The sequence below is a fragment of the Aspergillus clavatus genome, genomic scaffold, assembly GCF_000002715.2.
Source record: "Aspergillus clavatus NRRL 1 1099423829806 genomic scaffold, whole genome shotgun sequence".
Lineage (NCBI taxonomy): Eukaryota > Fungi > Ascomycota > Eurotiomycetes > Eurotiales > Aspergillaceae > Aspergillus > Aspergillus clavatus.
This window is the reverse complement of record NW_001517093.1, coordinates 105,034-122,204: the sequence shown is the minus strand read 5'-3', so window position 1 is coordinate 122,204 and position 17,171 is coordinate 105,034. Positions and strand designations below refer to the sequence as shown.

The 17,171-nt window shown below is 50.6% G+C and overlaps 1 protein-coding gene across 1 annotated transcript, besides 3 other annotated features; it reads right to left on the bottom strand.

The window, feature by feature from the left end:
* Window positions 1-480: 480 nt before the first annotated feature.
* sidC (nonribosomal siderophore peptide synthase SidC) lies at window positions 481-15,926 on the bottom strand (the record flags this gene model as incomplete). Its single annotated transcript, XM_001267710.1, has 7 exons — window positions 481-510; window positions 587-5,256; window positions 5,314-7,345; window positions 7,396-10,998; window positions 11,049-11,233; window positions 11,288-11,536; window positions 11,591-15,926. The coding sequence occupies 7 exons, from the start codon at window positions 15,924-15,926 to the stop codon at window positions 481-483; spliced, it is 15,105 nt and encodes a 5,034-aa protein (XP_001267711.1).
* Window positions 15,927-16,766: 840 nt separating this feature from the next.
* Window positions 16,767-16,788: a microsatellite.
* Window positions 16,789-17,048: 260 nt separating this feature from the next.
* Window positions 17,049-17,095: a microsatellite.
* Window positions 17,050-17,095: a microsatellite.
* Window positions 17,096-17,171: the final 76 nt, after the last annotated feature.

Here is a 17,171-nt window from a genome sequence, read left to right as displayed (position 1 = left end):
CCTCGCTATTATTATAGATTACTCCGTAGACTACCTACTCATAGACTATACTTCAGTAGTAATCTCTACGACAGACTACATACACTCTTGCCGTCGACCGTATCGATAAGTATCAACTATCGATGAATTCTCATACGGTCGACATCCCCAGATCCTCATCAACTCCTACAACGAAAAATCAAGAGGAAACTCCAATATACACCACCCTTGATTCAATCTATTGGACACTCTCATGATCTCATCACTCCATTCCAGCAGAACCACCTCTCTGCCTCACAATACCAAACTCCCCGGATGAAGCACCCCTTGCACTAATCCCTTCCCCTCCCAGACGAGCCATCTCCTGTTGAACCCCTTCCAACATCCTCGCCGCCAGATCAGGCCGGACTCGGCTCGCGGGGCCAAACACTCCAAAATCTAATCGATTATCGCGAACCGCCACCTCCACATCTAACGTTGGCTGGAATATGACAGGTCCCGTTAGCTTCTGGCTCCTAAGGTCGTTGATACCTCCCTCCGTATCATCGCGCACTGTTCCCCGCCCCCATCTGCACGGGATGATCGATAAACCCAAGTTCCCACTCACCTTGAATACGTCCTGGAGCGGTTTCATCGGGTTCCCACCATCCTGCCCTGCGTTGCGGTCGCTCTCTTGGGCGTCCGGAGAAGGCGCCGCCGGTGGAGCGCGGGCTTCCTCCTGCCCGACCAACAAGGTCGCCTCCTGAGCCGTAACAGACGCAAAGCGAACCCCTTGATTCCCCCCCGTTTCATCATCACCGGCCTGAGGCATTTCTGGGAACCGCAAGAAGTTCACGCAAGCGTCCACCGTGACGCCCGTCCACCCTGCAAGCTCCACCGCCGACACCCCGGCATGTTCGACGCGGCTGATGTCATTCAGCTCCTTTTGGATCTGTTGCGCCGCTGCAAAAACTGACAGGTCATTCCCATGCTTATCGTCGATCCGCAAGGGAACAATATTCAGAGTGGGCGCCATGAGATCTGGGAGCCCCTCCATGCTATGTGATCGATTGGCGAGATACAGCCCGATCACCGCCCGGCCTGATGATCCTTTCCCGCTCAACTGCGCATGAACACGAATGTAGACGGCCAGCACAATCGCCTGCACACTGACATTCTCCCGCCTGGCAGCCTCTTCGACCCGAGACATGTTGGCGATCAATCCCGGGTGGTAATAGGACTCAATGGCGCCAAAGGGGATGGAACTACCGGGCATTGGGCTCTCATTGTCACCGGCCTTACCCAAGTAATTTTCCCAGAATTGTCTTCGAATATCCACAGGCGAGTGCGTCTTTTCGAACGCCACATAGCGCCGGAGATCAGCATGATCGCTAGGCAAGGAAGCATCCCGGTTGTCACAGAGCGTAGCCAAAGCGTCAACCAGCCTGGGAAGGCTAACGGCGTCGTACAATGCATGGTGGATATGAAGCTTCAGAGCCGTCCCTCGACTGGTTTGGCAGGCATGCAGAGTCAGCGGTACCGACCCGATGCTCCGCTGCGCGGCCGGCGATGTTGTGAATTGATGCACCTCGTCATGCCAGACGATCGGGCTGTCAACGGTCTTCAGGATCGCTTGCACAAACGGAACGCGTTCGTCATCCGTCCGCAGGAACGCAGTTCGTAATATAGGCAGTTGACGTAAACCATCCCATGCGTCGTTAAGCAGGTCCGGCTGCAGGACTTGGTTGGCCACGTAGTTGAAATTGGGGTAGAAACTCTGCGGATTCAAGGCATTCATAGCCAGGAAGTAGATTTGTCCGGACGTCGCAGGGAATACCGTATCAACCTGTTCCGACTCAATGCCGTTCGCTGTCAACAATGCCGTAATGTCGATTTCCTCGAGCGACTTCTCCAGCGTCATGCCGAGATCACCGGATGCGGTCTCAATCTGTGTCTGACTGGCAAGCTGGGCCATCCCTACAATGGTACCCGCTTTGAGCATGTCGCTAACCGTGAGTCTCACCGCGCGTTTCTTCAAGAGTGCGGCCACCTTGATGGCACTGATACTGTCTAGCCCAAGGTGGAAGAGAGTGGCTTCTTTCGTAATTTGTTCCTCCGACACGCCCGAGACTGCAGCGAGAACGGCGCGGATCTGCGATTCAACACTGGACCATTCTGTCAGACGCGGCGACAAAGCCTCCCTCTTCTCCTCCATGGTACCATTCAAGGAAACCTCCTGGAACGAGACACCCCCGCAGATCCTCATGCCTCCGTCAACGAACTCGATAGTCTGTTCGTTCGGCACCTGCACGACACGGGATAGAACCTCGTCCATCCTGCTCAGGATCTCTTCGGTATCCCTCTCACCCAACACATCATCTCGGCCAGCAACTCTGCAAACCACGTCTTGTGCAACACTCTCTATCTCGACACAGACAGGGTAATCGGTTGCCGAGGAGCCGCCAGTCGACTTGTACAGTGCTGGAGCGCTGGAACCAACTTCCACGGGTCTCTTCTGATAGATGAACAGTGTGTTGAAGAGCTGACCGGCACCGATATCCGGCCGTGCCTTGCGGAGAGGGAAATGCTGATGCTCGGACATGTCCACCAATGTGCTTTGGATGTATCTGACCATCTCCAGCCGCGAGCCGTGGAGAATCGCGCGCATGGCGACAGTGTTCATGGTTGGGAACATCACGCTTTCCGAATCGATCAGATTGCGTCCTGAAAAGACCAGTCCAAAGACGACATCCAGCTTCTTGACGTATCCAGCCAGTGCGAGTGCCCAGCAGCTGACACAGAGTGCTTGCATCGTGAGTCCGTTGCGCTTGCAAAACTTCTCAGCTGCCCTGTTCGAGACGGAGAGCGATCTTTCCATGCGATAGACGATTGACTGATCGTCACCGGCAAACTGACCCTTTGGAAATGAAGTAGGAACCGAGTTCGCTAGTAGGGCTCGCCAGAACTTGGCCGCACCGTCTCCGGAGGACGCGAGGATGCTGTTGAGGATGCCATCATATCCAGGTCTCTGGCAATGTTCACCCGAGTAGCACTTTGCAACGTCTTCGTGAAGAAGGTTGATTGACCAACCATCGTAAAGAGAATGGGCGATTGAGAGAATTAAGTATCGTCTGTCAGAGTCAACAGCGATGGATACCGTCAGCAGTGGTTGCGGTGCCTGCTTTGAAGCCGCACGCAAGCGGTGTTCTTCGATTATGGCCTCGACAGGTTTCTCGTTCAGATCGAATGTCTGGATGTCAAGGTCAGACTCGCGATGAACAATTTGGGCGTACGAGACGGGGATCTTCGGGTCCCAAATTTCGACGAATGAAGTCCGCAGAATGGGATGGGCTTTGACCACTGCATTCCATGCATCGCGCATTCGCTCAACATCCACATGCGGCTCCAGCTCAAGGACATCGTGGTTGTAGTAATTTTTGTAGTTGGAAGCAACCATCTCAGCCATCATGGCTTCTTGTAAAGGCGTAGCCGGCAGAATACGGTCCCAATCATTTGCAATGTCTGTTTCCTTCTCCATGAATTGCCTGAGTGCATCCTCGAGCTGAGTCAAAGTCGCGTGCGGATCTTTCTGCGAAGTGCCGTTTGTCGTCGCCAAATGCTCGCTCATCTTTTCAATCGTCTGATACCGCATGATCATACTGACAGTCAGTCGGATGCCGGATTTGCTTAATCTGGAAGAGAGCTTGATGGCATCTATACTGTCCAATCCAACCTCAAAGATTGACGTTCTTGGGCTAAGGGATTGTTTCTCATCACCCGCGAGCCCTGCAATAGCATCTCGAATGATATATGCCTCAGGCGTCCAATGGAAGTTGCTCTCATCTTCAGCGGTCTGAACTTCATTCTTGAGCGTCACTGTTTCGGAGACATCGCTTTCTGACGCCTCAGGAAGTTCCATCGCCGGATCCTGCGAGAGAGCGTGCAGCTGCTTCTCAAAATTTAACAGGATCTCCTGTGCTGTCTCTGTTGACATAACGTGATCCTGCACTGCTATTGTTGCTGTCAAAGAGCTGTGACCATTGCGACTGACCTCAAAAGCCAGGGGATACTCATGATTTGCCTCAGTGTATGCTTCTTCCCATAGCTCACGACTCCTCGGTTCACGGTCGTTGGCAGAGCGCTGGAACACGAATAGCGAGTCGAAAAGAGGCTCGGTAGGGATTCTCTTCGTCCACTTCATGATATCTCGCAGAGGGGTGTGTTGATACGGCAAAGTGGAGGTATGATAATCATGACATCTTTGGATGACATCGGACCAGGTCTTCAAACGGCGGAAGTTGACGTTGCTGGGAATGGTGTTGAACAAAGGCCCAATGACCTCCTCTACCCCAGCCAGGTCCAATGCTCTTCCTGAAACAACAATCCCTATGGTGGGAACAAATCCGTATTGGTGGTGGAGTGTTCGCAGCCAGCATGCGTGAAGGATTGCTTGCTCCGTGACATTGAGCACTTTCCTAAGGTTGTCCAGGCATTCTGTGCCATTTATATCGATCTTCTGGGTAAATGCGGGATGGCTAGATGACTTTGATTTTGGCAAAGCTTCTCTACGCGCATCTCCCAGATGGTCCATCCAGAATTTCTCCGCCAAAGGATCCTTGCACAAGGGTCCTGCTGGTAAAGCTTCCAGGAAGGAGGTTGGTGTGCCAGGTGATATCTCGCCGAGATAGTTTCTTGCTACCTTCTCCATGAGGAGCGCGAAGCTGTTGCCGTCATATAGAGCATGGAAGATGTTGAGGTACATCAAGGATCCGCTTGGAGACTTGACCAGGCACACCTCCCACAGATTCTTTGAGAGGTTGTCCAGGCTGCAAATCCATGTTTTGAACCTCTGTTGACGAACTTCCTCCGCTTCTTCGTCAGAAGATACTGTCATCTGGGAACATGGCAGCTCATTCTTCCTCATAAAAATTTGTGCGTACCCGTCTGGTGTAGCCGCAAGTCTCACGCGTAACATGTCCACTTCAACTTGGGTCTGGGACCATGCTCTCTCCAAACGCGCAAAGTCGACGTGTGGTTGAAGGTTGAAGACGAAAGATGAACAATACGGGGCTTCGCTCGAGTTCAAGAACTGGTAGATGATACCCTCCTGGAGTGGTGTACAGGGGGCAATAGCTTCTATGTCAGCAGCTGAAACACCAATAGACTCTACCACGGCATGGGCATGCCGGTGGCTGAAAGCATCCATAGTCTGCCTCGCATTCTTGGTGAGGCTTGTTCGGCTGATCAAGGGGGCCTTGAACTGCTCCAAAGCAGACGCCAATCCGGAAACCGTGGGATCTAAGAAGACGATCAGCAGTGTCTTGTAACTATAGTATGAAAAAGGGGCTATCGTACTCTTCATGATCATGGCTGGGTGAGCCTGATGGAAGCCTGCATCCTTCAGGCGTCTTGTGAATGATATGACGGAGATCGAGTCCAAGCCCAGCTCATAAATGCTAGACCATGGTTGAATCTCGCTCTCTTCAGTCTCGATGAACTTCGCCAGAACAGATCTGATCTTCTTCTCCTCGTCACTATCACGGGAGGCTTTCGCGGTCAAGGCAGTCAAATTCTGTATCTCTTCGAGAGACAGCTGCTCATAGATCGCCTTCAGGACCTTGTTGTCTATCTTGTTATTCGGAGAGAGTGGTAACGCAGTCATAGGGATGATATGCGTTGGAACCATATAACCGGGGAGACTATTGTGACAGGCATCCTTCACCTGCGATAGGAAAGTATGGTCATCTTGTGAAAAGCGGACCTCAATCGACCGTGATTTCTTTCCGCCAGAATTCCTGGTAACGAAAGAAACGAGCTGTTCCTTGGACTGCATCGGATGCTTGATCACCAAGGTAGAGATTTCACCTAGTTCCGAAGTCGCATGCTTGATTACCTCGTTGATCTCGCCAATCTCCAGTCTCTGCCCGCGGAGCTTGACTTGATCATCGATGCGACCTAGAAACTGGAAGCACCCATTGTGCAGGATGCGGACCAAGTCACCTGTTCTATAGATCCTCTCATCATACTCGCTCAGGTACTGGAACCGCTCTTTGGTCAACTCTGCACAGTTGAGATAGCCGCGACCAACAAGAGCACCAGAGACACAGAGCTCACCAACGCCGCCACGAATAACAGGTGTACAGGTTCCCGGGGCAAAGACATACGATCCAACATTGTCAAATTGGGGCCCAATGTTGGATGGCTTTCCGTTAACGGGTACTCTGGGGAGCATGGTACACCCGATCGTGACCTCTGTTGGCCCGTAGCCGTTATAGATGACCTCATGCTTGCCCCATGCGTCCAGAATCTCTTGCTTCAGAGCCTCACCACCGGTGATGAATACTCCTCTACACAAAGAAGGAACTTCGTCTGGGAACACCAGTCGTGCCAGACTGGGAGTGAGATCAATATGGGTGATTTGCAACCGGTTGATGGTCCCAGGTAGATCCTCAAACAGCAAGTCCCGCGGGCACATAGTGACACAAATACCTACACTCCAGCTCCAATATTGCTCGAGGACGCTGACGTCAAAGTGGAAGGACGCAAACTGAAGCCATCGCGATTCCTCGTCCCAGTGGCCGGCAAACAGTCTCTGGAAGGCTAGCATGGCCTGTACAGCATTGTCATGGGTGATTTCGCATCCTTTCGGCGTTCCTGTGGTCCCTGACGTGTACAGGCAATAGCATGTATCGTCAGGACGGATTTCACGAGCTAGGACGAGTGGAGCACAGGAAATGTCTTCTAGCAAGCCAGGCTCATCCAATGCAATGAGGTCAACATTTGACAACTCTCCAAGCGCTGCTCTGCCGCCGGAGGTGCAAAGCAGAACCTTAGCGCCGGAATCCTCCAGTATGAACTGCTTGCGCGCTATCGGGGCATTGGGGTCGATTGCGACATACGCGCAGCCTGTTTTCAACACACCAAGAATCCCCAAAGACGCCTCGGGGCATTTGTCAAAGCAGATAGCGATCAATGATCCAGGTGTCGCCCCCCTATTCTGCAGCAGACGCGCGATCCTATTACCATCGTTGTTCAATTCACGATAAGTCCAAGTCTGTTTCTGGATGCCTTCTTCGGTAATTTCAGATGCGAACTCGAAAGCGATCTTTGAAGGAATAGCAGCTGCCTTCTCCTCGACGAATGAATGCAGTAATGTCACTGTCGAGGGGAGACTCTTTTCATTGGCGGGCGTGACAGAGAGCAGACGATCGCCGAGAGACGAATAGTTGCTACAGTTTGAGTCGGGGGACAGGATACTATTCTTTAGCAGAGCATCGAATTGCTCCAAGATGATCTTCGCATGTTCGTCAGGAACAACATCGCTCCTGTGCGTCAAACGGAATTCTAGCTCTGCTGCATTCGGGACAAGCTCTATGGAAACCGGATACTAGAACTTATTAGTCTCGGCCATTAAAAGCAACATCGGAACGGTCTTACATCAATGCTTGCATCTTCATCGACTATGCGCCAGAAATCTGTGTTGTTTTCATGCGAAGCGAATTTCTGATAGACAAATAGCGTGTCAAACAGGCCCTCCTCTGATTTCAACCACCTTTGTATCTTGGACAACGGCGTGAACTGATGTTTCATCAACATCGAGTTACGCTTTAGCACTTCATGCAGGAACTCGCGGTTGGTCCCAGAAACCCGGCAAGGGGCAGGTACCGTTACCAGGCATGGAAAGGCAGCGTTCTGAGCGGCTGGAGATAAGTTACGGCCTGAGAACACAACCCCAAAGCAAACATTCGGTTCTCCAGTATACGCAGACAGTACCCTGGCCCAAGATGCTTCTGCTGCAGCTTGCAGGGTCACGCCCAACTCCTGGCAGCCATCCTCGAGTATCTTGAGCGAACTTGTGCACACCCTGGATTTGACCAGCAGTTCTTTTTTCTCAACACGTTCAGGTTGCAGATCTGGAAATCTCGTTGGTTGCACCTCCTTCGCTATTTTCGTCCAGAAGTTCAGCGACTCGTCCTCGAGCGAGCTCTCTACCAAGATCGGGCCGAGGGTTGAGTTGATCGAAGGGGCATCGCCTAGCGCCTCTCCTGCGTATGCTGCTGCAACATCTGCAAAGATTTGCTGCATGGATTGCGCATCGTAGAGCGCATGGAGGGCAGAGAATCGAACGACAGTTGCGGTGTCAAAATGCTCAACGGTCAGCGACCAAGGAACTTGATGAAGTTCCTTGAGCATATCCACGCCAGATGGAAAAAATGTACGTGTTGTCTCAATATTTGTGCCTTCGTACCACGGGAGCTTCGCCATTGTCTGTCGATACGTTATCATTGCAAAGGGATACTTTTCATTCTTGAGCTGCACGAAACCTGTCCGGAGCATCTCATGCTTGGCCATGACTTTCTGCCATGCTTCTTTGAGGGCATTCTTGTTCAAAGGACTTTGAGATTTCATAGTCGTATGGTTGAAGTACAGATCGCCGTTTGTGTTTGAGAAGGTCGCCAGCATCCCGTTCTGGACCGGAGTGCATGGTCGTAGGTACTCCACTGTCTCTTCTGCGATTTGCAGCTCTTTGCATGTCGCGTGCAGATGTTGAGACGCAAAGGTATCGAAGTCGAAGTTCTTTATTTCAATTTCGTTTCTGGGTGATTCGAGTAGTTTGGCTATCTCAGTCACGCTGGCAGCCTCCAGAATACTGCCTGCAGATATTTCATAACCGCGATTCCGCAATTTGGAGGATAGTTGGACTGCGTTGATACTGTCCAGGCCGAGTTGGAAAATAGTCGTACTCTGCGAGATGGAGGTTCTATTGGCTTTTGCAAAATCTCCCAGGATATCTCGAATCTCCTCTTCCTGAAGGGTCCAGGGCCGAACATCTGCGGCGGTAGCGGAGCCCAAAACCTCAAACTTCTTGGCCTTTCGAGATACCTTGTCGGGAAGTGAAGGTAACGCACTTCCTAAAGCTCGCCTGTCAGAGGCCTGCGCATAAGGATACTTCAGTGTTTGGGAGATGATTGCGGCGAACTGTTGAGCAGCCAACTCTGCGTCCTGGGGCGAGATGCACGAGTTTTGGCTGTGGAGGCATATTTTGACACTGTCTCCATTGTCACCTGGAATTATTTCACAGATGAGAGGGAAGTCCATGTTTCCTTCCTCAGAGGTCATTTCCCAGATCTTGTCGTCAAGATTGTGGGCCCTGGTCTGGAGTATGACCATTGTATCAAAAAGCTGCGAGCCATCCCCTAATACCCGTGACTGGATGTGGCGTAGTGAACTCAGCTGATGGGGAATAGTATTATTATTGCTCTTCTGTGCCGCTTTCATGAGGTCCTCATTTGTACCGCCAGTCGGAAGTGCGAGGCGCACGGGAAGGGTATTGAAGCAAGGACCGACAATTCGATCTGCACCCTCCAGTGGTATAGTCCGACAACTAAAGACATTCCCGAAGCAGACATCATTTGAATCAGTATATATCGAAAGTAAGCGCGCCCAAGCCGCATGGAACACATTCAGTGGCGCAACTGAGAGCTCTCTGCAACGTTCTTTGAAAAAAGTGTAGGATAAATCCAATTTGGCATAACTCTGGTGCGATTTCCCATCTTCCGCTGCGTCATTGTTGATCTTGCGCCCACCAACAAGAGTCTGCGTCATTTCAAAGAGATAGTTGTCCCAATAGCCCTCCTGCTCCTTCGCGTCAACTTGAAGCATGTACTCAATGAAGCTGTCAAAAGTTACAGGCTCTGGTAAGGGTGAACCCGAGAGTGCAAGCTGTACTTCGTCCAGTAGTTGCCCCAAAGCTTCACCGTCATACATGGCATGGTGCATAGAAAGGAGAAGAAATGACTTCTCCGACTTCGGATCTGTGAAAAGTGTAAGTGAGTACGGGAGGGAATCACCTAACTGATAGGCTGCTTCGAAACGGCTCTTTGCCTTTGCAACCTCTTCGTTTAAGTCTTCGGGGGATACTTCAAGTGAGGCCCATGGAAGGGAGATGCTCTCCATCAAGACCTGTGCATAAGCGAACCGAGGGTTGTTCGTTGCTTTGAAATAGGTCCGGAAAATCTGGTGTCTTTCGGCTATCTGACTCCATGTCTTTTGGTGGCGTTCATGATCACCCTTGATCGTAAATAAGGTATGGTTGAAGTATGCTGATGTGCTTTTTGAAGCTTCTACCGACAGCATCGCTTCTTGTAAAGGTGTGCAGGGATATATAGATCGAGCCGTTCTGCCAAGTGGTTTGAAGTATTCTTGCGTCTGCGCCACGAATTCAGCGTCGAATACTTGACTGATTTGCACAGCTGCTGTGTCTCTCTTGTGGCCTTTGGCCGAGTTCTCTTGAATAGCTTTGGACAATCGGGCAACAGAGCTATGGCGCAGAATCATGGAGACATCCACTTGGCCAAGTCCAGACTCCCGCAGCTGCCGTGAGACTGATATGGCTGATATAGAATCAAGTCCCAGGTTGTAAAACGAAGTATGCCTCCGAATACTATAAAATTCTGCACCGGTGACACTCGATATGATCGTCGCTATGGTTTGTTCGAGCTCAGAGAAACCCTCATCGCCTTCTTCGTCCTGAAGGTTTGGCGAAAACAAATGCAGATCCTCGAACGCAATCTTCTGAAGGTGCTCCTGTAGCTTTCTCTTATCCGTTTTACCGTTATCTGTCAGTGGCAGACTGTCAACAGGAATGAGAAGCGAAGGTATCATATATATCGGGAGCATTGAGACAAGCTTCTCGTGGAGAGTGTGAATAGCGGATCTCAACACCGAAGTTTCTGTCAGCTTCAATGAAGCCGAAGGTACCCAGATTGAGACCAGTTGCTGCTGCTTCCGAGGACCAGCCTCTAAAATCATACTTGCACAATCTTGCACGGTGTGGGATTGAAGTAGAACACTGTTGATTTCGCCCAGTTCGATACGCTGGCCTCGCAACTTTACCTGATCATCTCGGCGTCCGATGATCGAGATAGAGCCATCTGGGAGCATTCTTCCATAGTCGCCGGACCGATAAAGCCGTCCGTACGTGTGGTGTTCAACGAACTTGGCAGCCGTCAAATCGGGCATATTCAGGTATCCTTGAGCCTAGGGGGTGTCAGCTATGTGATTTTGTTCATATCTATGGGTCAACTCACAACTTGATCACCACCAAAGCACAGCTCGCCAATTGCTCCCCGTGGTGTCAGGCAAAAGTCAGTATCGTCAGTGACAACGAATGCAGACGTATTCTTCAGAGGAGGGCCGATGTTATTAATTTGGGTAGAAGCCTTGACATCAGTCATGACGGTACAAATGTTCGTTGTCTCACAAGGACCATATCCTGGACAGTTTTAGTATAAGATGACTACCCATCTGTTTAAAGTCGCAAGCTTACCCTGATAGAGTCCTTTACCCGCCCAATCGTGATGTACTTTGGTCGTCAGAGCTTCGCCAGCCGTTACCAGAAATTGTACACCAGGTACTTCTTCTGGATTGATCAAACTTGCGACTGTTGGTGTTAGGCTGAGATGTGTGATCCCAAGATCTCGAATGACAAGCTCGATGTCTCGGAATAGAATGTCGTTTGTAGTGGAACACAGAGTCATGCCAGCATGCCAAGCAAACAGAATCTCGAAGACAGAGACTATATTGACCGGTCAGCTCTCCACTCATCAGCAAAAAGAATATATAGACCGACCATCAAAGGCATGTGAGCATGCTTGGAGTAGTTTGGACCCACTAGGCGTGGGATATAAGTCCATGAGAACAGCAATATTACTCTGTATATTGTGATGCTTAACTAGGACACCTTTGGGTGTACCCGTACTTCCAGAGGTGAACACAGCGTAGGCGATACTGGATCCATCGGTGACTGCTGGTAGATCATGGTGGGAATAATCATCGAAGGAATGAGTGGTCAGATCGATTGATTGGAGAGATTTCAGGGCGCAGAGATCATGTTCTTGCTCGCTTTGAGAATCTGTGATACAGACTCGCGAATTCGATTCGACCAAAATAGTGTGTACTCTCTGCGTAGGAGTTCTAGGAGTCAGAGGAACGTATCCTGCTCCTGTCTTCAAGACCGCAAGAATGGAGACATAGAGGTCTATGGATTTGTCCAGCAGGATCCCAACCAGATCGTGTGGACGAGTCCCAAGTTGCACGAGGTAATGAGCCATGCGATTAGCCCGCACATTCAGTTCCTTGTATGTGATGCTTTCGGTAGTCATTGTTCCAACTTCCGGATCTTGAGAGAGTAAAAATTCGACAGCCACGCGATCAGGATCGATAGCTGCTAGGACCTCAATATTGGCCGCTAGGCTGGGTAGGTTGTGTTGTGACTCAAAGTTCTCATTTTCGATTGATAGTGCCGAATTTGGCAGATGTCGAGGTATGTCCTTGATCAGAAGGTCTGTTGAGTGAACAATCGCCGATACAACGTGGTCGATTTGCTCCAAGAACATATCCACTTGCGCTGCAGGCAGAATTGACTTCTGATATGTCGCCTTCGCCTTGATCCCACCTTCTTTAGGCTCAAGCTCGAGCAACAATGCGTACTCGAGAAAGTCAGCAGCAGCGATTTGCTTAAACGGTGCAGTTTGAGGATGACCCGAATAGATGGTCTCTTGCCAAACAATAGCACTGTCAAAAAGACTTAGGCCAGGATCAATCCCTGAGGCCTTTTTGATGTCTCGAAGTGGTATCGTTCCCTGCTCCAAATACTTGCGGTTCATGTTATGGATAGCCAGAAGAAGATCAGTTACACTTTGAACCCTTTCAAGATCCATGCGCGAGGGCAGAACTCTGATACACGGCCCGATGATTGACTCAATCCCCTGCAGTGGCAATGTACGGCCGGAGAAGACAGTGCCGAATACTACATCGGAAGCCCCTACATAGGACGAAAGAAGGTAGCAGAAGGCAGCTTGAAATATCGCCTGTCGGCTGATGCGCAGTTGATGTGTCAATTGGTCGATCTGAGCTGTTGAAACGTCAAGGACTCGGGTACTCTCACCGCTACCGGCAGGGACATCGTATCTCGGGTGAAAGCTGGGCCATGTGGAAGGCGACATTCCCGATAATTGGTCTCGCCAAAAGAGTAGGGAGTCAGATGCTGAGCTGCGTGGCTGATATTTAAGCAGGTAATCTGTGACGGTCTTATATGATGGCCTGGATGTGGCACCCTGGCCTTCCAAGACGGACTGGAGGTCATTGAGAATGAGATCCCAGGACCACCCATCATAAAGCGCGTGGTGAATATGCACAAGAAGGCGTAGCCGATCGTTTTGAACACTATATTGAATCCTCAATGGATTCAGCATACCATGCTGATCACCAAGAGCCAGGTCATAAGCGAAGTCTTCACTCTGCTCAAATATGTTGTCTCTGAGCTCTTTCCAGGAGAACTGGCTGTAAGAATGACCTCGTAGGCCGATTTCCACAAATCCACAGCGTAACAGGTGATTTTGTTGGGCGATGAGACGTAGAGACTCTTTGACAGCGGCAATGTCGATATGTGGTTCGAATTCTAGCTCAATCCAGTTACAGTATGCCCTTGAATGGCGAACAGTTTCAACGATCATGGCTTGTTGGATATCACTACACGGCCCCGCACCGTCCACCTCCTGGCCAAGCCCTATCGTATCCAGCTTGATTAAAGTAGCCTCGATGATGGGTTGAGAGATCTTCTGCAAATCGACATCATCGAATTCAGCACGATCTTGGCTATGCCTGCTCGAGCCGATGTGGCGCCAAATGGCGTCAACTGAGTCACACTCAAGAATAGTCCCGACTCCAATATTGACACCAGCATCTCGGAGGTCGGCAGCCAACCGTATAGCTCTCAGTGAATCAAGACCCGACGCGGCTAGACTCTCGGTGGATCGGCGGGTCGATGACTGCAGCACTCTCGATACTGATGCGAAGATTGCTTCTTCGATTGCATCGCGAGAAGTATGCTGATCTGGGATTTGGGCTGCCTGTCTCTGCTGGAGACACTGCGACTCCATTAACTTCCGGTCAATCTTTCCAGAGGGAAGCTTGGGAAAGCTGTCCACGAGAATGAATTCTCCAGGAACCATAAACCTTGGGAGCCATCGCCGGCAAGTCTTGCGCAGCTCTTCATCAGTGATTTTGTTGCCACTTGCAAGGATAAATGCAACCAAATTGCCATCAGCCACGATCACGACCGCGCTTCGAACATCCGGTACCATGCATACGGCATGTTCGATCTCTCCAAGTTCAATGCGTTGTCCTCGGAGCTTAACTTGACCACTAGAAATCCGCCCAAAACACTCGAGTTCGCCACTTGGAAGCATGCGCGCCTTGTCGCCCGTTCGGTAGAGTCGACCGTATGTTGCGCTGTGCAGGAATGCTTTGGCGTTTTCTTCCGGTCTGTTGATATAGCCCTGGGTAAGCTGAGGTCCTCCGACTACCAGCTCACCAATGTGGCCGACTGGAAGAATATGAGGCTCCTGGCCTAGTAGATTGTGTTCCGGTTCAAGTGAAACAATAAAGGATGAAACGGTACTGAATGGCCTGCCAATCAGATTCACCCGAGCACTTGCCGTAAAGTTCGACGCAGCAGTACAGTGGATTGCAGCCTCAGTAGGTCCGTACATGCCATAGAGAATTCCTGCGGCATTCGTTGATCCTCCAAATTCATCCACCACCCGTCTGGTCAGCATCTCGCCAATGGTCAAAAGGACGCGCAGCGCCGGCGCCGCAGAACGTTTGCGCAACAGCTCTCCAGCAACAGTTGGAGTGAGCTCGGCCCCATCAACGTCCATCTTTCTCATGACATGCGAGATATCCCGCAGCATCAGCTCTCGATCACAGCCCACGACTGTGGCACCTCTCATGAGAGGGAAGAACCACTCGAAGACTGATACATCAAAGGTCGGGGAGGCAAATTGTAAGAACCGGCGGAACTGGGGGATCAGCTCATCATGAGCCAGTAATGATTGGGTCGCAGCTAGATGCGAGATGCCGACGCCTTTGGGACGGCCAGTTGAACCCGAGGTATACATAACGTACGCCAGATGGGATGCATCGCATTTTCTGACCAAGGATAACTCTTCGATCGAATCCTCTATTTCGAAATCATCGGTGGTGATGACGATCAAAGCCGCGTCGTCTGGCACCTTGCTCGCCAGCGATCGCTGTGTCACGACGACATTCGCGGCCACATCACGCAGGATGAAGCTTATGCGCTCTGGGGGGGTATCAGTGTTCAAAGGACAAAAAGCAGCGCCAGCTTTGAGGATGGCCAGGCATGATATATACAGATCCAATGACTGAGGGAGCAGAACGGGGATGACCACGTTCTGTGGAAGCTGTTCCTGAAAGGGTGCCAAAGCTCTGGTTACCTTGGCCGCCAGTTTGGAGGAAAGGCGATCCAGAGTTTCGTATGAGAGGCTGCGGGTTTCCCCATCAGCAGATAGAAAATCAATCGCTTTCTTGGAGGCCTTGGATCCTCCAAGTGCCAGCTCATGTAAGAGCTGAGGTCCAGGAAGGATGCGGGGGACTGGATTGGAAATGGAAAGGTCAGGGACCTCGTCCGAGGACAGATCCAACTTGATGCCGTCCGTCTGTGCCTGTTTGCAGACAATCTGTTTCAATTGTTTTCCGATCTGGTGTAAGAACGACAGTGGGGTAGCGGAGAACGAGTGCAAAGTACCCTCCCCTGAGACACCATTGAGGACAAATGACAGGGCACAGGATCCCGGCTGCAGCTGATGGTCTCCGTGGCCATCCGCCATCCACAGTTCCGTGTAGCTTTCGGATACCTCAGTCCCCGCATCCAATGTAGCGGGGTGGTATGTCTTGGACGACAGGTCTGCTTTGACCGGTCTCCCGTTCACCATGAAGACCGGGGACTCGTCGGCGGTAAGCGCGAAGAGTAGGTTCGCCCATGAGGATATGTAAATTTGTGAGGAGAGCGCAGGCCCATCCCACGCCCATGGAATAGAGTTTCCCTGAGTAGCGACAGCATTTTCGCTAGTGAAAGGTGGGAGTTGTGTGAAGCGGTCCATGGTGTGAGATGAAGAAAAGCCCTCACAGTTGGGTGGTTTCAGTACATGGAGATTTCTACTCAACAGTAAAAAAGAAGAGAGAAGGAGAGCTGGTCGCAGCTGGACATCATATTTCTCCAAGATAAACGACGACGGGAACCCATAAGAGAAGAAGTTGGATCCCAAAATAAGAAAGTCGGAATGAAAATCTTTGAGGCCTAAGGTGTCGAGACCTGTTGGGTGACTGGGTCTCCGTTTCTTGTTCCTGATTTACAAGGCTAATTTACGTATGTCCGATAATCTGGACGAGTTTCCACCATTGAGATGGTCGATCAGTCTCGGAGGAAAGGCACGAATTTGTAGGAGTTCTGCCCGAACCTGCATGGGTTGAGTGATTCTGGTGGAGGGGTAGAATCAACTCTTAACAGTGAGATACTGAAGGGTAATAAATAATTATGGATACATGCGGGATTTAAACAGAAAAGAAAAGAAAAACAGAACAAGAACCCCTCGATCTGATAAGAAATGACAAGACCGAGCTTCAGATGTGTATTCACTATTCATACGCCCTTCCGTACCAGTCATACGACGATCTTCATCTTCAAATGTCTGTCTGCAATAGAGTCAGTAGTATTATCACACCATATAGCGAGACAAGCGCCGACGTAGGATATATGAACATTATAAACTCGTCTTACGGGCAGGGATCGCATCTGAACTGCTGTAATGATGTTGTGTGCAGTAGCCGGTATTGAATGAAGGTGGGGTTCACACTTCCCAGCGAGCCAGCTGGCAACAGTAGGCATACTAGCATATGATACTCTCCGTACCGTGAACTCGAGGATAATATAAGGCAAATAGCTTCTTCTTCTTCTTCTTCTTCAAGGCTATCAGCTGATTCGGGAATAAATTGGCACCAGATCAAGCTCCGATGAGGGGTACATTGCAAGGAGAGAAGGATGTTTTTTTTTTCCAAGGGGAATAATAATAGCCCACGATCCTCGGACCTCCTCAAACCCCGAGTGTTGCAAGCTTGCAGAATGTAATACTACTCGGCTCATTATTTACATATAATTAGAGGTAAGGCTGGAAGCCTGAAAAGTGATAGCGGTGCCCACAATTAGGTATTTAAGGGATACTGGCCTTCTTCTTCTTCTTCTTCTTCTTCTTCTTCTTCTTCTTCTTCTTCTAGTATAGACTGTACTCCGTATCGTCGTCGTGGGGTGTTTTCAGTCTTGGCGCTCCAACCTGGATGACGTCGAGAAG